We start from the raw sequence: 23711 nt of genomic DNA, 5'->3' as shown, positions 1-23711 counted from the left end.
GCACTGCTTTGGGAGGGACAGATCCTTCTACCCCGAGTCCCAGAAAAGAATAACACAGAGGAAGAAAGGCATCTGTGGCAACATGGGCCACCAAGTGGCTTGGACACCTTAATGGTTCAAGTGCATCAAGGACGCACAACCTCCACTGTGTTTGGATGGAAAGGTCTGGAAGAAGAGAAGAGCCAAGTACCAGGGACACTGTGTGGTTGGTTAGAGAATTTATGAATGCATAGGACCACCTCCTGCCCAGGCACCTCCCTGAGATAACTAGGGAGACACAGCAGGGGCCACTGCAATAACAGATGGGAGCATACGCCATGTCAACGAGGGAACGGTGAAACTGGCAGACTCATGCATTGCTGGCGTAGAAATCAGCTCAGTTCACTTGGAGAGCTATTTGGCAATTTGTTAAAAGGTTCATAAATATATTTATCCTTGCTCCTGGAGATATGTCCTAAGGAAAGAATCCAAAAGAAGGAAACACCTTCTAGGCATCAAGATGTAGCATTATAATTTAAACTGGAGGCAACAAAAATATCCCATGGGAAATGCCTAATTAAATCACATATGTCCGTTTTAATGGAACATCATGACATTTTAAAAGGATACATTTCAAGACTTTCTAGCAACATGGAAAAACGCACAACTCCAAACGTTGAATTTAAAAAGCAGGAATCCAAATAGTTTCCTCACCATGACTAACTGTATAAAAATATTAGCGCACATGGACAAATGCTAAAAGCCGATGCTTTCTGTGATCCTCTGCCCGAGAATGGTTTGCCTCCCACGTTTCCCAACTTTCCAATCTGTTGATGGAGGATCTTGCAAACGAGACCAGGGAAATAGGACTACAAATGTCAAAAAATAAACTGGAAAATAACTAAACAGAATCACCAGGCAGAAGGAGATGAGGGTTTAGGGATCTGGGTTCTTCTTTAGATGGATCAGAACGTGACGGTTCCCAGCTTGTGGGTCGTGCAGGCTCTGCTTTCCGGCACCCCTGCCCACAGTGACTGTCTGATCAGAGAAGGGAGAGGGCGAGCCCTGAGGCCAGCAGTTAAGACCTCCCAGGAGCGCTCCCTGGGCCCCTGGGACAGAGGACAGAGAGGGTGCAGGGGACAGCTGTGCGGGAGCTCAGCGGGCAGGAGCCTCGGGAGGAAGCTTAGAGCTCAGGCTCCACAAGGCAGCCAGGGTCTGCCGCTGTGCAATGCTCCGCACACCACCCCACCCCAAGGGCACGGCACTCACCACTCAGAGCGGACGTGCTGTTCTCCAGGGCCTGGCACACAGCCAACAAAAGACCTGTGAGGGGAAGAAGAGAGGACAGGTGAGAGTTTGGCCAGCAGCCCACGTTCTCAGGCTTCTAGAGTGGGCCCTTACAAGGGAGACTTGGTAGTTTCACAAGGTGGCCAAAGGCAGGCTTGGTGACATACTTTGGGGAACTCGGTGCAAAGTGAAGACGTGGGACCCTCTGCCCAAAAAGCAGGAAAAAAGTGCCTATCTAATGGGCACTCTAAGTTACTAAAATATCAAGCTTTTCCCTTCCTTTCCTGGTCTCTCTGTCTCCACTTGTCATGATGTTTCTTGTTTCTGTCCTTTCAAAAACACCTTATAAATATTTTTATTGTGGTAGAACATACATAGAAGTTACTACCTTAACCCTCTTTAAGTGTACAGTTCGGGGGCTTTAAGTACCTACACACTGTTGCGCGTGTCGTGATGTTTCTTATCTGCTCTTTCTGGTCTTGCTCTCTCTGGGGTATGAGGAGACCTGCAGGGTGAGCACAGATCCTCAGGGGGCGCCCTGGGCCCCAGCGACAGCGCGCAAGTGCGCACGTGACCCCGCACTGCCGCGCTTCCCCTCCCCCAGCGGCGGGATGGGTGTGTGCGACCCAGCTGGGGGCAGGGGAGCCTAGTCAGGGGTTTCCTCTTCCCAGAAACCAGTCGCCCCAACCCAAGGTGGGCAGGTGACCCGCGAGGATGTTGCAATATCCACCCTGGCAACCTGGACGGGGGGAGGGGAGTCAGTCATCCACGGAAACGCAGTGGGGCTGCCAGCCCAGGACGGGGCAGCTACCACCATGCCCTGCCCGGGATGCCGTGGGGTGTGCACACCTCACCCCAGCCTTTCTTGTGTCCAGGCCCCATGTGGCAGGGGTGAGAACCCACCCAGGGGAGGCAGGGAGGTGACGGTAGGTGGGACCACAGGAGGCGAGGCCCAAGTCCTCCCCGGTGCACACCCCACGGTCCCACTGAACTTCATTTACAAGATACAAATGCAAAGAGAAAACTGTTAAGAATTTCAAGACTGCAGCTGCACAGCGGCAGCGGTGTTAGCCCCCCAAGCCCAGGGCCCACCTGAGCAGGAGATCCTGTGACCACCTGTGAAACCGCCCCTGCCAGCAGATGACCTTATATGCCAGCATGTTACAGTACCAGAGGTTTCAGGAAACAGAGCAGCAAAATTCTGATGAAAAAGGAATCTCTCTGAGTTGTGCAATCAGCATGAACTAAGTTAGAATGACTTCCTAAAACCAAACTGCAAAAAAGACGCCGTGGTGGCCATGCTAACAGGCTGGGCCGCCTGAAGGTTAGCCCAGAGGCGGCAGAGAAAACAGGGAAACTTCTGCGCTGTGACCCCTACCCCAATGCTCAGGACCAGCTTGCCCCCCGCCGTGCAGGCTGTGAGGGCTCCTTTCTCCTGTCCCTCAGAGTGTAGACGCACCAGCCCTTGACTCTCAAGGGAGAAACACATTGCAACAGATATGGCAATCTGCTCATGACTTTCCTTCAGGCCTTTGACATGAGAAACATCTCAAAAACTTCAGACCGCTTTTACTGCAGGCTTGGCATGGATTTCCCAAATACTCCTACAGAGTGTTGAACCAGACATTTGTGCTGGAGTTGGGTTGGGGGAGACCAGTCGGCGGTGGGGGACAAGGAGAGAAAGTTAGTAAAATCACACATCTGCCCCGTGCAATTCTTTCTTGTTGCTCAATAGACACTAACTTTGGAAGCATGGTCTTAGGGTTCCCCTGGACATATCCAAAAGGCCGAGTTTGTAATCCGCACACCAAGCGTTAAAATGAGGCTTTCCTACCAAAGCCAGAAAAAGTCTTAGAGGTTTCTCACTGTCAGCTGGGGACCCGTCACTATCTGATTTTGCTGACACCACCACAAACCACTCTGGGCCAAAGGTGGCCCGTGACCTGTGGTACCAAAAGGAACGACTCGGGGATGCTTTGCATACCTCTCGACAGAAAGTGCCAATGGCCTGTCACAAACTGTCCCTGAACGAATGAATTACCTTCCCATCTCCCTCCCCGGCCCCATATCCTGTCAGTCAGTATAGTTCCTGGGCTCCACGTTGACCTCTGCTTAAGCAAAACCAGAATAAGAAAGCGAATACTGTCCAACTCTAGCCAGGACAGAGATGTTCGCCAGCCTGCAGGGTGCGTGGAGGGGGGGCTCCCGCAGACTCGGGGTGAGTCCCCTTGCCCCCTCTGCTCCTCACCTGGGAGCTCTCAGCTGCCAACTTGCAAAGATGTCTTGGGAACCAATTAGAGTTTACAAAACCACCATGTTCCACAGATGAAAGACACTGGGTTTTTATTCATAATTTGAGCAACAGGAGAAGAATAGTTCCTTTCTATACCCTCACATTCCCATGGAAAAACGTTTTAGTGCCCTGGGCTCTCTCTGCAACCTCCATTCAGGCACAACTTCAGTTGAGGCCCTGTGATGGGAGGTGAGCCCTCTGCTTTCCCTTCACTGTGTGGTGGGCTCCCTAAGAGGGTCCCAGACCAAAACGACAGGGTCAGGCCTCTTTCAGTTCTCACGTGGGTGGATACCCCTTATTGGACAGGTGCCACTCTCAGGCCCACCACTCGGCTTTTACATGCATTATCTTATTTAGTCCTCACGATAACCCATGGCACAGGGCACCTCCTGGCCTCCCTGACTTCTGGTCCAGCCCATGGAAACACCCGGTTTTACAGATGAGGAAACTGAGGCTTAGAGAGGTTGAGAAGTTTGCCCAAGCTCCTGCAGCCAAATTCGAATTCAAGTCTGTCCAACTCCTGTGCCCAAGACAGTGTTTAATTACCACCCCGAACACCAGTCCTTCTGACCATAGCCTGTCATGACACACTGGAAGGTGTGTGTTTACCAGTTACAACCCCCAAATGAGTCCGGACAACAGATTCAGCAGGCTTAGCCTCCAGGTTGATCCGTCTTTTCCAGAGGCTATGTCAGTTACCTCTTGGGATACTCCCACTGCCTCCAATTCCCCCACTGCGAGCAACGTCTGCCGAGAAGGGGCAAGGGTGTGACTGTCCAGACACCCTGCAGCCCAGTATTCGTAAGCCCAGCTGCCCAGACTGCCAGCCCCCACCCCTGGGCTGTGCAGAGGCCTTCCAGAAACATCTGGACTTGGCAGGCTCCGAGGCTCATCAAAAGCACAGGAAATCCTTCCCTGGAGCACCTGGATGGGGACAGTCCAGGCCCGGGGACAGCGCCACAGTCGGCAGCTCCGGGGAGAGGACACACACTCCAGAGGGAGGCTTGGCAGCCACAGGTGCCTCTGCCTGAGGTTCAAAGCCGGACCTCGCCTGCCGCAGGGCCACCCAGCCAGCCTCCCTCTGGGCCAGGAATCCCTTCTAGGCTGCTCCTGCCAGCACCCCATTTCTGTTTAAATAGCTCCAAAGAGGGGAATCCCTGCCTTGTGAACTTTAAAAAGAAAAGGGGGTGGTGGTGAGGGGAAAACCACATGCAACGGAAGAAAGACCTTATGAAAGGCGGACCCTGTTCCTTGAGGTAGACTGGGAGCCCAGGCTGTCCTCCAGGAAGGACAAGGGCTGCAGTGCTTAATAATTCAGCTGTTTGGAATGCAGACAGACATTTCCAACAGGAAGAATGTCAACAGAAAGGCCAGCCTACTTATCTGGTGAGCTCACAGGATGGGGCCATTGTGAAGCCCACCCACCTCTGGGCCAATGGGAAATGCTGCTGACGGATGCTGGGCACTCCCCACCCCCAGGCCACAGAGCAGGGTGCCCCCCCGGGACCCGGCTGCGCTTTCAGCACGGGACACCCTCCACCCATCACCTGTTGGCCTACTGACCGCCTCGCCTCCTCTGTGGACATTCAGCTCTAGTGCCCTGGCCTGGAAGAAGCAGCCTCAGGCCCTCAGTCACCCCAGCAGAGTTGACCATGCCCTGCTCTGGCCTCTGCTACAGCCAGTATTTGCTCCTACCTACTCCACTGTGTAAATCAGCTGTTCTGGTGATGGCCATTCTGACTGGTGTGAGGTGATACCTCATTGTAGTTTTGATTTGCATTTCTCTAATGGTTAGTGATGTTGAGCATTCTTTCATGTGTTTGTTGGCAATCTGTATATCTTCTCTGGAGAAATGTCTATTTAGGTGTTCTGCCCATTTTTGGATTGGGTTGTTTGTTTTTTTGATATTGAGCTGCATGAGCTGCTTGTAAATTTTGGAGATTAATCCTTTGTCAGTTGCTTCATTTGCAAATATTTCCTTCCATTCTGAGGGTTATCTTTTCATCTTGTTTATGGTTTCATTTGCTGTGCAAAAGCTTTTTCATTAGGTCCCATTTGTTTATTTTTGTTTTTATTTCCATTTCTCTAGGAGGTGGGTCAAAAAGGATCTTGCTGTGATTTATGTCATAGAGTACTGTGCCTATGTTTTCCTCTAAGAGTTTTATAGTGTCTGGCCTTACATTTAGGTCTTTAATCCTAATCATTAGAGAAATGCAAATCAAAATTACAATGAGGTAACACCTCATACCAGTCAGAATGACCATCATCAAAAAGTCTACAAACAATAAATGCTGGAGAGGATGTGGAGAAAAGGGAACCCTCTTGCACTGTTGGTGGGAATGTAAATTGATACAGCCACTATGGAGAACAGTATGGAGGTTCCTTAAAAAACTAAAAATAGAACTACCATACGACCCAGCAATCCCACTCCTGGGCATATACCCTAAGAAAACCATAATTCAAAAAGAGTCATGTACCACAATGTTCATTGCAGCTCTATTTACAATAGCCAGGACATGGAAGCAACCTAAGTGTCCATCGACAGATGAATGGATAAAGAAGATGTGGCACATATATACAATGGAATATTACTCAGCCATAAAAAGAAATGAAATTGAGTTATTTGTAGTGAGGTGGATGGACCTAGAGTCTGTCATACAGAGTGAAGTAAGTCAGAAAGAGAAAAACAAATACCATATGCTAACACATATATATGGAATCTTAAAAAAAAAAAAAAAAAAAAAGGTCATGAAGAACCTAGGGGCAAGACAGGAATAAAGACGCAGACCTACTAGAGAATGGACTTGAGGACACAGGGAGGGGGAAGGGTAAGCTGGGACAAAGTGAGAGAGTGGCATGGACATATATACACTACCAAACGTAAAATAGATAGCTAGTGGGAAGCAGCCGCATAGCACAGGGAGATCAGCTTGGTGCTTTGTGACCACCTAGAAGGGTGGGATAGGGAGAGTGGGAGGGAGGGAGACGCAAGAGGGAAGAGATATGGGGATATATGTGTATGTATAGCTGATTCACTTTGTTATAAAGCAGAAACTAACACACCATTGTAAAGCAATTATACTCCAATAAAGATGTAAAAAAAAGAAAAAGAAAAGGATGCCTTGGATTTAGAGGTGGCGAGCAAAGGCCTATGGAGAAAGAACTAATGCAGACGAGAGAGGCAGAAGGGAGTGTGGGTGTTTGGAGGGTAGCCAGGATCCCCCCTTCCTCTCCTGCCATGCTTGGGGTCGCAGGGTCATAAGGGACAGAGCAGGAGCTCAGGAAGTGAGGGTGGTACCTAGTAGGTGAGAATCCTGCATCTCAGCATGAGGTCTTCAGGTGACACTCATGGACAGCCGTATAGGGCACAAAAATATATGGAAATGGGTCACGGGGAACCCAGGGCCTGCTGGTATCTTCTGGTACCAGATTCTAAGGTATCTTTTCTTATGAATTATATTCCAACATCTGAATTTTATCTGCAAACATGGCAGGATTTTTAACTGCATAGCAAAAACTGCAATATTGTGTGACTTTATCAGTATTTTTAAATGCAAGAGGTTCGATAGCCAGGTGAAGATGCTGGCTTCAGGGTCAGAACTGATTTGGAAGAAAGAAAAAGGGAACACACTGCAGACAGGGACAAGGAGGGAAGCTGGTAGGACCAGGAGACCCGGGCCTGCCCCGCCTTCGAGAATATCCATAAATGCCATGGTCGAAAGCAGCCACGAGGCATCCTCGTCGCCCCAGTGCAGCATTTCTCTCCAAGGAAGAGCTGACAATTCACGAGTGCTCCTACTTACAGAGACACCAGTTACACTGGCTTCAGAGGATGGCAGGCAAAGCAGCAGAGGAATTTGTGGAGGAACTGGCCAGACGGGATTAGGACAGCTCAGGGGAAGGCAAGGAGGGTTTAGAAATATGTGACACGGGAATGAATCACCTTAGGCTGATGGGCTCATGGGACAGAGGGCTCTTTCTTTCACCGTCCCAGCATCTGGAACTCTGCTTTCAAAACACAGATTGGACTCTGCTACCCAAGGAGAATCTTATCGAGGAATTATTTGAAATGGTTAGTGCTGTGTTTCAGGTGGCGAGTCCAGACGCACAGAGCAAAGAAACTCTCCCAACTCTGCAGGGAGAGGGCAGCTCTCAGTTACAAACCCACCCAAGTGAGGTTCTGACCCTGTGCCCAAACAGCCCCACACTGGACACATGAACTGAGAAGACACTTGTATGTCAGTGGCGGGTGGTAGAGGGAAGACCACCAGCGCCTGATTGGTCTTCTGAGCTCCCTCCTCACACCGTTCAGCCATAATTATTATTGTGGCTGATAGCGTTATTAACAATAATAGCAGCAACATTTGAGCACTTATGACATGCCCTGCATCATCTCATTCAATACTCAAAGCCAGTCCTAGGAAGCAGGTACTATTTGTGCTCCCATTTCAGAGGTGAGAAAGTGGAGGTACAGGAGAGGAAGTCACCTGCCCAAGGTCACCCAGCTTGTAAGTGACAGACATTGCAGGCTCATGTTACAGGGCCCAGCTGGCCCCCCTTTGCTTTCCCTTACCCTATGAAGTGCAGCCAAAGAACACAGACATGCTAGAAAAGTCCACCTCCTCCTCTTCTCCTGGATCTAAGCCAGATGTACTGGGATATGCAGGCTACCAAGGGGTCCAGAGACTAGGGTCATTCGTGAATGGTGTCACCTTTAGCAAGTCCCTTCACCTCTCAATCTTGGGTTCCTTACGTTTAAATGACAGAGTTGGGCCAGAAGATCAGCCCAGTCCTTAACTTCTGGAACAATATGGGGCTGTGCATCTTCTTCAACCATCTATCTGGGGAAGGGGGGTGGGGACATACTTGGCCTCATTCCAATGCTTTGTAGGTGGATCCCTCGCCTTGAACGAGGATCAGGCAAGATGCAAGGCTGCGTGTGCTTATCTCGGTGAGCGTGCTCGGTTTACAGTAATATGGTCTTTCAGTTTAGCATGGCACTTCCATCAAATATCAGAAGATGGGAGAGATCCGAAAACCGCAACCTAAAAGGGCACTTCTCATTTCTACATTTTCAATGCACTTTTTTTCTTTTTTAATTAATTAATTTATTTTTGGCTGCGTTGGGTCTTTGTTGTTGTGCGAGGGCTCTCTCTAGTTGCAGAGAGCGGGGGCTCCTCCTCGATGCGGTCTGCAGGCTTCTCTTGTTGTGGAGCACGGGCTCTAGGTGTACGGGTTTCAGCAGTTGTGGCTTGCGGGCTCTAGAGCACAGGCTCAGTAGTTGTGGTGCACGGGCTTAGTTGCTCCGTGGCATGTGGGATCTTCCCGAACCAGGGCTCGAACCCGTGTCTCCTGCATTCAGGTGGATTCTTAACCACTGCGCCACCAGGGAAGCCCTTCAGTGCAGTCTTGACACTGGCTTGATGATATATTCCAAGCTTACAGTCCATGAGGAACGCTCTTGGGTCAGTGAGCTTGGGACCCTTCCTAATGACCCCTGGGTGGCCATAAGCAGCAAAGCCCAACTTGACGCGTCTAAGGCAATACCTCATGACCATGACACTGTGGAAAATAAGCCAGTGTTACCTGAATGCTCATGGGTATTGTCCATATATCTGTGGATGGGAAAACCTCAAGTATTCAGAATGAACCTGCAGGATGGGGAGGTGAAAGAGACAGGCAGATGGGTGCCTGCATTGCAACCCTGTACCATTTTCTATTCCTGACTCAGGGTCTATTATGGCAGAGCAGAAAGGAGCCTTGCCGTCAGGCCTTTGTTCAAATCCTGGCTCTGCCACTGCTTAACTGTGGGACCTTGGCTAAGTTATCTAACCTCGCTGAGCCTCTGTGTCCTCATCCATAAATAAGGATAACACTTCCTCACGTGACTATTGAAAGGATTAAATAAAATAAAATGGTGTATGCAAAGTCGGAGGAAAATGACTCTTCCATACTATATCGAAGGCAGATGAGTATGGGCTGCTGAAGTCAACACACAAACCCCATGTTCCCACAGACACTTTCCCAATACCAGGTCCCACACACCATCTCCAATCCTGACCCCTCTCCAGAGGCCTGTACCTCAAACGTCGTGTTCCAAAATAAACTCACCTGTCTCCTGACCGTTCCACTCCTCCTCCTTCGTTCTAGGTGGGGCTGAAGACCCGACAGCTGTCATCGACCCCTCCCTCTCCTTTACCCTGTATCCAAGCCAAGGTCTCCTACACATCCTGCCTCCACCTTATCCATCCCCCTGCATCCCCACTGCCCCAATTCAGCCTCATCATCTCTCCTGGGCTATCACAATAGTTGCCTGACTGGTTTTCCTGACAACAGCTTCTTTACCTTTGCTCCTGCTGCCAGAAGTGAGCTTCCAGAGCACTTCTGGGCCATCAGACTCCTTCCCTCTAAACCCCGCTCACAGGGCCCCCTCCCCCAGCCAAGAAGTCCCAAGCAGAGATTTCAGGTGTATAACCTGGTCCCAAACCCCATTTCCATCTGGCTCCTCCCACCCGCTCCTGTTAGGCACCAGCCGCCTGGCACTGTCCCCCTTCCCTGCACACGACCTGTCCTCACTCAGCTCGGTGCCTTGGGGCTCAAGCCACTAGGGTCCTGACTCGAGTCCTTGCAGCTGTGTGACCTTTGCTTAGTTGCCTGAGTCTCGGATTCCTCCGCTATGAAAAAGAGATAACGATATTGGTCTCCCACACAGGGTTACCGTAAAGACTGAGTGAGGGGACTCAGGAGAAACGTGTAATACATGCAGTGGCCCATCACAACCATGCAACATGTGGTCGCTGCTATGACTGAGAGTTCGCATTTCTATCGTGCTACTCCCTGAGTCGGCCAGCCCCTTCCTCTACCTGTAAACAAATTTGCCTCTGAAAGCCTCGCTCAGATGTCAGAAACAATCATTTCTTCCTCAGTGCCGTCCTTATTAGATCCCACCTTGTAGTTAAGAAGTTTTCACGTCTCACCCCTCCCCGCCAGCGAGGTCGGCAGCTGTGTCCTACTCATCTCTACCCTCACACCTGGTGCAATGCCTGCCACCTACTTAGGGTTTGGATACATGTATGTTGAACTGGATTTCTCTAAGAGGTCACCAGCTTGAAAACAGAGTTGGAGGGGGGTGAGTACTGAGAGTGTGCAGGTCGGGGAGTGGGAAAACCCACCGACCCCCCGGAATTCCCCCCTCACTTCTCCCCCAGCTACACCTCTCAGTGTCGGTTCTTTTTCTGATTTCAGTGGAGTTGCAGAACACGGAAACCTGGCATTCACTCATTCAACACGTGCTTACTGAGCACCCACTACGTGGCAGAGACTGCTCTAGAGGTTGCAGAGATAGGGGAGGGACTCAAAGGCCCCTCTCTCACAACATCTGCAATGCACTCTTCTTGTGAGGAATAATTCTTCCAACCCTTAGAAACCATCACACTGAACTGCATTACAGAAGTCAGGCTGCACCATCAGTCAGTCGGGTGCTGAGTTAAAATGCCTCTTCTCTTTCAATCCTGGTTAACGAGTCTCACTAGAATATAGAGAAGACCACGCAGGATGGGGAAGCGTCACCCTTCTCCTGAGCCTGGAGTAAGTCTGCTGAACCAAGATCATGCCAAGATGACCCTGAGTTGTTTGGTCACCTGATGAGATGACCCCCGAAATGTTTTACACCCTTAACTTATTTTGTCAGTTTTTCCTGAAATCTTTATGAGAAAGCAGGAGGATACGGCTGAAGCAAACACACCCACCTGTGTCCTGGGAGCCTCTCCCACGCTCGCTATTCAAGTCCTTTGTTCCACCCAAATGTGTCCACCTGGCCCAGGCTTCTTAAATATTCTCACTCGCTCTCTCCTGCCCGGAAAACCCTCAGGCTGCCCCGACCTCACTTCTTTGCAGCCCCCAGGCCCAGACCTCTTTTCCCACCATCTCTGACTTACGAGAACAGATTACTATCTTCCTTTCCGTACTTCAAAGGCCAAATGAGAATATTTGCAAAATGCTTTGGGCTCTTTAGAGTCAAGGTCCTAATAAATGCCCAGGACTTATACCACATGCACAGGCATCAGAGAAGCAATGCAGCTATAAAAGGAGGTGGCGTGCTCATCCTGACTTCTGGAAGACATGCAAAAAAGAAATGACTAAATAAAAAATCCGCAGAGACCCTTGCAGGAGGGGGTGGGTGCTGCCCTGTTGAGAAACCTTTGTTTCTAAGGCCTGGCAGGTGTGATGCAACCCCCTCACACTGCTACACACATATCTTCCTCTCTGCTCTCCCCAACACCCACCCACGTCAAAGCCTTACAGAACGGGGCTGCCTACTGATCCGGTGGTCTGAGAGGACCCCCTCCTACAAAGCAAACAGCACACAGGAGCAAAATATCTTTGCCAAACAGTAAGTTAACCAGGATGCACAGAGCATCTCCTCTGGGCGAGGCGGGCCCTGTGCTCGCTCCCATCTGTGCCCCACCCTTTCTCGTCAGGAGGAAGCAGAGCTGAGGGTTTATCAAAGACCTGGACCAGGGCTGGCGACTGAGTCAAACTTCCTCTTCCACAGGCCCCGCTCCCATGCTGGCTGGCCGAGGGCCCTGGCCAGGGATTGCAGGGCAGCAGGACGAGTATCGCCGAGCCCTCCCGGAGTTTCCCGGCCGCTGAATCACCAACAGGCTCTACCAGGGCTGAGCTCCGAGGCCACAGGAAGCTGTGCGGAGGTGCTCGCGACCCCGCTGCAGCCAACTGACACTGATTTGAGGAGCAAAGGTGTCAGTGTCAAGGGCCACGCTCGACTTTCCCAGAGTCCCAGAGGAAAGGAGGGGTGGGAGAGTGGACGTGAGACAGGGCCGGGATCAAGTGGTAGATGCAAGGACACCACCTGCAGGGCCCGGGCCCCTCAGCTGCCGGGAATTGCAGAAATCAAACACCAAGCCCCCTCCCGCTTCGTGGAGGCCCACTGGCCCCATCCCAGCTTCCCCTGGCCTTGTGGTGTCCCCATAATTACCATCCTCCGGGCCCAGGGTCAGCAGTGGTTCTGCCTGTGTAGACCTCAGCCCAGCAGAGTCAGCCTCTTGGCAGCCCCAACAAAGCCAGGCCCATCCCTCAGCTCTGTCAAGGCCCTATGTACACATCACTCACCGCTAGTGGCTTGGAAGTAGGCTACGAGCGGGGAGGTAAAAAAAATAAGCAATCCTTGAACTCTGCCCCATTTCCTCCATGTGAATAGCTGGGTGATGACAAACTCACCCCTTCCCACAGCTCCGCTCAGGACACCCCTGGGTCCCCTCTGTAGAAGGCATGACGAGGCGTGGGGTTTGAGCCAAGATAAACACCAGTGTGACTTGGCCGAATTTCAGATCAATGCAGCGTCAGCCTTGGGGGCTGGGGGAGGGTTGGACGGAGGGGACAGCGCTGCACCAATGCTAATCGCCACTGTCAGCCTTCCATCGTGTTCTGTGTTCTCGGGGCTGACCACAGAACACCCCTTAGGGGAACTCACTTGACTGCATGAGGACCACTGATTGAGAAGCAGGGTTCAAATGGAGAAAACAAATCCTCAGAAGCCTAGATTTTCAAGAGTTAAGGGAAAACACCCTGAAGTTCTTGAAATCCCACAGCACCCTGCAGGCTGGAAAAATGTCTAAGTTCTTCTCCTTGGGCCCTGGAAGTGAGGGGCAGGAGGACGAAGAGGGGAGAGTAGATGAAAAAGGATGTGGGTGAAAACAGCAGGTACCAGCTGCTGAGAAGGGCCCGGATGAGGAGTGGGCAAGAGGCACTCAGAGTGACCCCTTTTAACTAGGAGACCCTGACCAAACCACCCCTAGCCCAGGGGTTCTCATCGCTGGCAGGGCCTCCTGGGGGCATATGGTAACGGGTGGGGTAGTTTTGATTGTCACAATGACGTGAGGGGCTCTCTTGGTATTTAATGGGTGAGAGCAGGGATGCCAAATTGCTGGGATGCACAGGACTTTGTCCTGCCTAGGATGCCAATAGTGCACCTTGCTGAGAAATTCCCGACCCCAGCAGGGAAAGTCCCTTCAACCACAGGTCATTCAGCCTCCAAAGGCACTCGGGCAGAAGCACCCTAAACTCTGGGGAGATGGAACAAGCCGGCAGTCACATGAACGGACAGGGTGACTCGAGAGCCTTGCTAATGGTCTGGGGAAGCTCGCGGCAGGACTGTGGGGTCAGCCTGCCCTCAGGAAACTGGGATGCTCCCTTCCCCATGCAGTGATTCCCTCCATTCTCTGTTCATCTGTCTGCCTCTCTATAATAACCTGAAGCATCTGGGTTGCACAATAGGAAGCCTACCTATAAAGTAACAAGACCGACGAGCCATCAACAAGCCTGCTCCCAGGGATTTGTAGTCGTGGGGCTCCAAACAGACTCCTGGGAGCCCGGAGAGGGAGGGAGCTGCAGGAGGGGTGAGGCAGGCAGCTGTCTCTTGGTGCACTGATTTTAGGGCCCCTGATGTTATTTCCCTCTGGCCAATGTATGTTCTTCTGGCCACATATGGCAAAGCTGTTCAGCGAATGCCCCCAAAGCACTTAGTGGTATGGGAAGAGTCTTATTTACTGACTGGAGACAAACCAGTGAGGAACAAGGTACACCTGACCCCACGGTTTTGGGTGAAGAGCATCACGTACCTTTTAGTAGCATCAACTTAAATCATTTTAAAGGAAGACAAAAAAAACCCTGGGGAAGCATGGTAATTCTCCCCTACCAACCCTGCTTCCTCATTGACTTTTGGCATGGAGGGTAGAGGTGCGAAGCAAAAGAAAAGAGGGAGGGAAGAGGAATTTTTCTGCTAGGATGGTTTAGCTCGAGCAAGAGGAAAATGACAGAAAGAAGAATGTGTGTGGCATCCCTGGAATATTCAGCATATTTCCGAAGCACTGCCCAGAAAAATCAGACTCCTCTAAATGAAAGTGGTGCAGGAACCAGAACCAGCTGATGAAATGGTACAGCCACTTTGGAGGACAGTTTGGTGGTTTCTTACAAAACCAGACATAGTCTTACCATATGGTCCAGCAATCGAGCTCCTTGGTATTTACCCGAATGATTGAAAACTTATGTCCACACACACGCACAGAAAGCTGCACACAAATGTTTACAGCAGCTTTATTCACAATTACCCAAACTTGGAAGTAACCAAGATATCCTTCAGCAGGTGAACAGATAAGCTGTGGTACATTCAGACAATGGAATATTATGCAGCAATAAAAAATGAGCTCTCAAGCCACAAAAAGACACGAAGGAAACTTAAATATTCCTAAGTGAAATAAGCCAATCAGAAAAGGCTATGTACTGTGACTGTGTGATTCCAACTATACGATATTCTGGAAAAGGCTAAACTATGCAGACAGTGAAAAGATCACTGGTTGCCAGGGGTTTGGGACAAGGGAGAGAGGGATGAACAGGGGAAGCAAAGAGCATTTTTAGGGCAGTGAAACTATTCTGTGTGATACTACAATGGTGGATACATGTCATCACACATTTGTCAACATTCATAAAATGCACAAAGAATAAGCCTTAATGTAAACTAGGGACTTTTGTTTACATTTAACCTTAGGTAAAAAACATTAACTTTCATTAATAATAATGTACCAATATTGGCTCATCAATTATGGTGAATGTACCACACTAAAGCAAGATGTTAATAACAGGGGAAGCATATGGGAACTCTCTGTACTTTCTGCTCAATTTTTCTATAAGCCTGAAACTGCTCTAAAAAAACTACAGTCTAGAGGGGGGCAGTGCTCAGCCCACCGGGACCCTCGTGGCCAGAGGAGGCCCTGTTATGGAAGCAACCTAAATGTCCATTGAATGGATAAAAAAGATGTGATACCTATATACAATGGAATATTACTCAGCCATAAAAAAGGAAAGAAATTGGGTCATTTGTAGAGACGAGGATGGACCCAGAGTCTGTCATACAGAGTGAAGTAAATCAGAATGAGAAAAACAAATACCGTATATTAACGCATATATGTGGACTCTAGAAAAATGGTACAGATGAGCCTATGTGCAGGGCAGGAATAGAGACGCAGACGTAGAGAACAGACGTGTGGACGCGGGGGTGGGGGGATGAATTGGGAGATTGAGATTGACGTATGTGCACTGCCATGTGTAGCTGGTGGGAACCTGCTGTATGGCACAGGGAGCTCAGCTCGGTGTTCTGTGGTGACCTAGATGGGTGGGATGGGAGTAGGGGGTGCGAGGGAGGTCCAAGAGGGAGGGGATATATGTATCCATATAGCTGATTCACTCTTTTGTACAGCAGAAACTAACACAATACTGTAAAGCAATTATAGCCCAATAAAAACAAACGAAAAACTACAGTCCATTACAGACAACTGTATACTGCTGGTGGCTGCCAGGGAGAGCTTTGATCAGTGGCTGATCTGACTGGACTGAGCCACCGTGGGGACCCTGAGCCTCACTCTCAAACTGGGAGCGTGTCAGGATGGGAGGAAGCAGAGGAGAACCCTCTGGAAATAGGCCACGGATAAGGCAGGGGGGAGCCTGGAGGGGAGGAAAGGGAGGAACAGTGGGTGAGGGGTCTTCCAGAGAAGTCTTCCTATAGAGAGGCTGATAGGCACCACCGGGAATCTGAGCAGCTTTTGCAACAACCAAGGAAATCCAGTGCCCTGGTTTCAGGCAACTGGCCTTGCTTCTGTGGTTTCTGACGTAAAACAGATGATGTATCCTAGATGTTCCCTCAGCTGAGGACAAGTGATCAATGCAATTTTCAACCTGTAGCCAGCCAGCTGTCACCTCTGAGACCGAGGGAGCAGAATTCTAGAGTTGCTAGAAGGATGGTTTAATCCTGCTTCTGGACCCTCCTGCTATATCTAAGAGGGGGGCTCCTATGTGGGTATCCAGCACAGCCTTTGGCATGACAAAATGCAGCTACCGTTACAGAGAACTCTTCCACCCTCCTCTTTCTGTCCTTTCTTACACTTCAGGTAGGAAAGGAACAAGAGAGAACTGGATGGCTTTCAACTGCCTGAAAGCATCCTTCTGTGAAGACCGATTTGCAAGGTAATGAAGCTAGTGGCTCAGCCCCATCCCCAGCACTGTCACAACCTGACATTTTACTGTAGGTTTGTTTATTTTCTGTCTCCTTGGCACCAAGTGGGGGACACCCTCTAGGGAACAGTGCCTGACGCATCGACAGCTCTGAACAAATACCTCCTGAATGAATTCAGTTCCTTTTAAAGCCAAACCTGGGAGACAGTTCCACAGAGATGTCTAGGAAGTGTGAACTAAAGAAGGTGACACTTAAACTCCTATTTGAGCAGGCGCATTTTATACAGACTTTGTGGAATACAGGTTCTTTCATTCTGGAATAAGAAGACACCATTAAAACTTTTCTGTGATGACAGTTCTCCAAGAAATAAGGCAGACACTGGAGCATTTTCTTCATCATGGGTGTGTGCATAGATAGATAAAGTCATCACAGATGTCCTTTCTGAACAGGTGACATCTAACAAAGACCTGAATAAAATGAGGGAAGCAGTCCTGCAAAAATGTGGAAGAAGAGCAGTCAAAACTGAAGGAACAGCAGGTGCAAAGGTCCTGAGGTGGGAATGAACTTAGTATGTTCAAGAAAGAGCAGGAAGGCTGGTGCAGCTGGAGGACAGTGGTAGGAAACGAGGGTGGAAGGATGCCAGGCAGGTGTCTGTCACAGGGAGCACTACGAATCCGAATTTTTCCAAGCTGGGCAGCCACTGGAAGGTTTTGAGAAGAGGAGCCACAGCATCTGATTAGATGGATCACTCAGGGTATTGAGAACAGAAGAGGCCTTATAGAGGCAAGACCGGAAACCAGAGGAATGGATGAGGCTACGGCAGTCCAGGCGGAAGATGAGAGGAGCATCCGGGAGGGCATGAGGAGTGGTCGGGTGTAGAACAGAATCAGAGCCAGCAGGACTTGGGAACTCGGGAGGGCTGAGCGTGGGACCTCCTCTGCTCACCCTATCTCTACCTCTACTATTTCCTTGCCTGCTTTACCTTCAAGACCAGCTCAAACATCAATGTCTTCAAAAACCTTTACTGACCACCTCCCTCAAAAAATTAAAATAGCAAGCAAATGAGTCAACAGGAACACAGGTCTGAAGAAACCCATTCGCAAGTGCCAACAAGCACCAAAGCCACATAAGTCAATCTCATCTTGGTCCTGATGTTCTCACATTTCTCTAAAGAGTGTTCATTAACAGGGCCCAGCCAGGGTCTGTCCACTACCCCCAAGATCCTCCAGGGTGCTACAAATTGGAATGAAGGCTCTGGCCCTGCTCATCCCCAGACAGGTGCTAGGAATCTCAGTCCAAGGGAACCCCAGGCTTACCTGTGAGACTCACATTCAACATCCAGGATAAGTTAGGGTCCAGGCAACAATGGCTCTGCCCAAGGCTTTCTGGAGGCTCACACAGTATCTAATCCTGCTCACCGTACACCCCTCTGCTACCACCCCCGGGCTGGCCTAAAGCATCCCAGACTCAGAAGTGAAGGGCCCGCGGGGAGCAAAGCGAACAGGCTCCGAGCCAACCTGTGACCAGAGCACAGGCAGCTGCAAATGTACAGACCCAGGCACCATTCTCTGCTCCGGGTTTCTCTGCCCTACAAGTCCTGCCTCTGCCGCAACCTCTATGCCCTGTGTGGACACAGCCCTTCTCTCTGCTTTCTTTCTTATCCCCTCACATTGCCTGTGGGGGACGATTAAACAGGGATGGTCACCCCCACTGATGCAGGTGTAAGGATGCTTATGACTGCTGGGGCGGGAGTGCCACGACCTGCTACATACCCTCTAAGGAAAGGAGTCCCTCCCTCTAAGAAAGCGAGATATCAGTGTTCCCGACTAGCAGGCAAGCCAGAACATTTCCTGCTAATAACCCAATGAGGGCCCAAGATCGGCAGACACGAACATCAACACAGAGCTTTGTCATCCAGCGTTACCTGTGGTTTTCTGCTTCTTACTTTGAAGGTAGGCGAATACCCCCGTGTCCTGAACGACGACAGGATGTACCAGTCCATACCCTCACAGGCTGTCTGCCTTGCTGGATGCTAATCCTGCCTAGCAGAACTCAGTAGCACTTCTACATGGTTATGGTATTAGGTTTATGGAACACATTTTAAAAATTCGAGTACTGTATTTTTTAAAAGGCAGGAAACGTAAGCAACACCAGTGGGAACATCTTCAACTAATTCCTTGGAGAAACATATGATTTTTTTCTCATTCTTAAGAAAAACGGCCCACCATCTCAAGCAGGAATGCAAGTATATGTGACACCACCTCATCACTGGGTCCACAACAGACATTACTAATTGATCACAGCATTATCTCCCACTGAACTCAGATGCAGCCTCCAAATCCTTAGAAACAGCCATTTCCAAGGGATCACAGTTGGCCTAGAAAATGGAAATATTTCCCACTTCTGCTCAAAAAATACCTGCTGCTATGTCAATGATGTTTTGAAAGTTAGAGGTGGGGAGGGGAAGGAAAGAAGAGAAAAGGGAAGTGAAGAGAGACTCTGGGGGTAAATTATTTGTCATCGATAAAAACGTAAGGATCAACCATTAAATGTTAGGTATTGTGTGAGGCACTGCAGAAGTTGAGGATGGGGGCAAGAGGAAATCTGAAATAAAAAGCCCATGAAGTAGGAAACGAAACCTCTAGATGAAACACATGCACACATTCTCACACCCTTGCACACAATTATTGTCAATGGAGCAAGATGCCATCTGTCGGTATGGCTACAAATGAAAGTGGATTCTTCTTTTCTCCTCCAGGATAAGGGAGACAGTACCAGAGAATACCAATAACTATTCATACCAATTTGTCCACCTCCTCAAAGCAAAAGGTTTTTTTTTTTTAAAAGGAACTCCTTTATTTATTTATTTATTTATTTATTTATTCATGGCTGTGTTGGGTCTTCGTTTCTGTGCAAGGGCTTTCTCTAGTTGCGGCAAGCGGGGGCCACTCTTCATCGCGGTGCGCGGGCCTCTCACTATTGCGGCCTCTCTTGTTGCGGAGCACAGGCTCCAGACGCGCAGGCTCAGTAGTTGTGGCTCACGGGCCTAGTTGCTCCGCGGCATGTGGGATCTTCCCAGACCAGGGCTCGAACCCGTGTCCCCTGCATTGGCAGGCAGATTCTCAACCACTGTGCCACTAGGGAAGCCCAAAGCAAAAGGTTTTTATATAAATCAAAGCCCTAGATTTTCAGAAAATTTCTGCCTGTGTAGCCTCTGAAAATATCTCAGGTGACAAACAGCTCAGGTGAAAACAATGACTGAACCAATGATAAAAGAGGCTAAAGTGGAAACAACCAAGAGCAGCACAGAGATAGGTAGTTAGAACAATGCGGATTTCTTTAATGCTTTCTAATTAACTTACTGGGAACCTAAACATGCTCATTCACAAAAGGTGATCACTCTATCTTCAAGGCCAAACAGTGAGGCCATTTGCCTGCTTTTGCTCTGCTTGCAGTAGAATCAGATGACATCACAGTCCCCAGAGAACATTCTTGGCTGAGCCAGGACCTGCTTCTGGGGTCACAGCTTGCTCAGGGATGAAGACCACACACCTAGAAGCGGGTCTCACCTTGCAGGCTGACCCCCTCCCCCATTCACCAGAGCAGCTGGTACCTGCCTTGTTTAAGGAAGTATTTTTAAGGGAAGGTGCATATCGTATTCTATTTCTTTAGGATAAAAAACATACCGCCCACCCCCCCCCCCAGCCCTGTGGTTCACTTCTCAAGGCTGAGAGCTCAGATGAACTCTCCATCCGCAGGGCGGGCTTGCGAGGGCTCTCAGCAGTGGGGGCTGCCTCTCCGCCCTTGGCCCGTGAACGGTCACCCACTGGAGCAGAACCCTCTCCCTGTCCCTCTCCCTGCTTCACATGGTTCTTCCCACAGGAGCACAGAAAATGGCCGGAAAGCGCTGTTCCCTGATTAGTAGGTGAAACACATGTGTGAATGATGAAGCACGTTTATTTTCTTCCTCCTGGAAAACAGCTAGGCTTATTTCCCTAGTCTTTTCCTCGTGCAATTTTGGTTCCTTGGGTTCTGAGGCACAAGCTGAAAGGGTGAAGACATTTTGTCCCCAAAGGATTACTCTGTTCCAAAATGTTAAACCTTTCTTTTCTTCTCTCCTGTTGAGTGTCACAACTAAAGAGCATCAATCTGAGGAAGAAACGTTGGATAGCGGGTCACTAAGAGATGAGAAGACGCAAAGATCAAGGAGGCCTGCAGCCCAGTGTGGAGAAGACCGTGGAAAATTCAAGCAGGCCCTCTGCTCTGAGAATATCAGGAGTGTTATAAGGAGCTACTATCTGTGTGGGTAACTCTCGGGAGAGAGTTTAGTTTCTTGGCTCCCTTAAAACATCAACTTTTTCTCCCCCCATGGCCAACTGTATGGGCTTTAACACAATTCCCAACTAGTCAACTTTTTTTTCAGAGGAGTCGCCACAGTAGAGGCAACCTACTTTCGGCAAACCAGAGATGTGAATGATTTAGATTTACAAACTAATTAAGGAGAGACTGTTCTAGAAAAGGATTATCAAATAAGGTCCTTTAAACAAGACACAGATTTTTTAAATCCCACATTTTTTTTCAGAAGCTCACTCACTGCAAAAGAGGTCTGTCCCACTGGCTGCTTTGTGTGTTAGTAACACACTGATTGCCAGTGCATCTGACCCCATTACCTTTACCTACAGGGAAAAAAAATCACCTTGAATCAACCTTTGTCGACTGTCCACGCTGCGGCACTGTTCTAACACCTGGGCATCCGATACTCAACTGTCTATTCAGAGGTACAAAGGCCATCAAAAATGCTGCCAGCTGAATGAATGAAGTTCCTACACACAAGTGAAACAGTAAATGCTCTTTCCGTTCTGATCTGAGATTCTATCAAGTCCAAGGAGATGCCTATGTTGTCTGTGGGTATGTGCCATCGCTACAGTTGGGGTGAAGAGGCTGAAAGTAAGCCAGCTATTAGCAAATGTGCTAACACAGATTCTATCTTTAGTTGGACTGGGAGGAACTAAAAGTGTTAAAGACTCTTCCACCTTCCACTCTTATTTGGGGGAAACGTCAACCGCGCAGGCGTGAAAGGGGGCTGAGGAGGGCAAAGCCAGGCCCCCAGCAGAGGGCCTTCGAGGCTGCAGTTCAAGTGCACTGTGATTTTTCAGGCACGTCACCCGTCGGGGACAGGCTGCCTGCATTAATGGAAGAGATCACCCTTTAAAACAAACTCCTTTTAAAAAATTTATGGTAGAAATGCAAACAGACCTCCATTAACGAATTTATTATTAGAGGCTCCCTGGTCACAACAAAATATATTTTAAGTCACACACACCTCATGTGATTATCTGTCTTCTGAACATCTGAACTTTTGATTGAAGAAGGGGGAATAAAACCTCTACCACACTTGTTTCTTTACATTTCATGGCATTGTGAAGTAGTACTATTTCTTTTTAGCCAGCATGACAATTACCTTCATAGCAATTACTCTCAATATGGTAAATATTATTTAGGGGAGCAGCTGTCTGAAAGCCTGATTACACTTAATGTCTACTACAAAACGGCACTCTCACACATGACTGATGCCAGGCACTTCAGTATCCACAGCCTTCCATGGATGACCTGGGGAAGCAGAACAGCGGGAAGGCTAGGACAGCAGGAAAGGGTCCTGGGTTCAAATCCTCGTTCTGCCACTTGCTGGCTGTAGGAACTTCGGCAAGTTACTTAACATTTTTTTGCGTCAGTTTCCTCATCTGTAAAATGCGGATCGTCACCGTATGTCTCAGGATTGCTAGATGGGTTAAAGGAATGTGTGCAATATGTAAGGCACTTAAAGAAATTACCATGTGCCAGGCACTGTTCTAAGTACTGGCCATTATCTCCTCAAAGAGTGCCTTGCCCCGTCATACCAAGAACGCTCATCTTTTCTTTTTTCATTTTGGCCGCGCCACAAAGCTTGTGGGATTTTAGTTCCCCAGCCAGGGATTGAACCCCGGTCCTCAGCAGTGAGAGTACGGAGTCCTAAACACTGGACCGCCAGGGAAGTCCCTCAAGGACCCTCCTCTTGAGCCCAAGGTATTCACTGTGTATCTCATGTCATACTGTGAAAAACTGTGTGTTTGCTTCTGCTACAATCTACAAAGAATTCAGGGGCTGGGGGCAAGGCCAGGTAATGGCCCTCTTTGCTTTAACATCACCAAACCCAGCAGAAGGTCTGATACACAGTTAAGTGTTTGCTGAAGTGAACAATCCATGTATAAAATAACCTAAACAAACAAACAAACAGCATCGCTCACTTTGAGCTGACAGATCTTAGTTTTGTTATTCATCCCTTGGGCTCTATAAGTGAATAAAGTAGCTACCTTGGGTGAATTAAGAAAAAAACGTTAGGCCCAGTTCACAAAAATCACAACTACTGTTTCATCACTTGGATCTGTTCTACATGGGATGACAGCTGAGATACTCCAAATGCCTCTGTTATTACTGTTAGGAGAAAAATGTCCTGCCATTTATGTGAAATCCAAAAAAAATCCAATTTAGTTGAAAGGACTTTTTATTTTTCTCTCTGTTCCACAGTAGGGGAAAGGGGCACTTCACAAGAAAGTAAATCAATATTACATAGTGAGTTGATGTTTTTCTAAGTGTAAATCTCTAACTCTCAAGTGATTCACTGGGGCATAAGCAATCCATTCACCGAAACCTTCTACAACCTACAGAGGGTTCAAAATAAGAACTGATTTGAAAGGATGGCTTCAATCAATGAAGGTCCCACTACCTTGAACCTAACAGAGCACTATCCAGGAACCTGGAGTAATGCCTTTTATATATTTTTCTCTCTCCACAAGGAAAGTTAAAATAGAGTTCTGCTTAACTAAGGAAGAAAGCTCTCCTCATTCACAGGTAGTAATGGAAGTTTTGCATTAACTACAGGTACCGCATGTAGATAAAGGATTTACTAGTGATGATCTTCAGGCACTGGGAGACCCTGAATCATTAAAGAATGATGAAATTACATAACAATTTTTAAACTGTATGCACCTAACAACAAAACATCAAAATACATGAGGCAAAAATGAACAGAACTACAAGGAGAAATAGATGAAACCACAATTACAGCTGAAGATTTCAACACCCCTCTTT

At 48.8% G+C, this 23711-nt stretch overlaps 1 protein-coding gene across 2 annotated transcripts in view; it reads right to left on the bottom strand.

Moving 5' to 3' along the window:
- TGFA (transforming growth factor alpha) overlaps positions 1-23711 on the bottom strand; it is a 109680-nt gene that overhangs the window by 71945 nt on the left and 14024 nt on the right. For both annotated transcript variants that reach the window (XM_082426120.1, XM_082426121.1), the window contains exon 2: positions 1249-1302. In XM_082426120.1, the coding sequence (XP_082282246.1) occupies positions 1249-1302 (54 nt within the window). The remainder of the gene's footprint in view (positions 1-1248; positions 1303-23711) is intronic.

The sequence above is a fragment of the Balaenoptera physalus genome (genome assembly GCF_965194825.1).
Source record: "Balaenoptera physalus genome assembly, chromosome: 15".
Lineage (NCBI taxonomy): Eukaryota > Metazoa > Chordata > Mammalia > Artiodactyla > Balaenopteridae > Balaenoptera > Balaenoptera physalus.
Note: the sequence above shows the minus strand (reverse complement) of the source record. Positions and strands in the feature narration are given on the sequence as shown.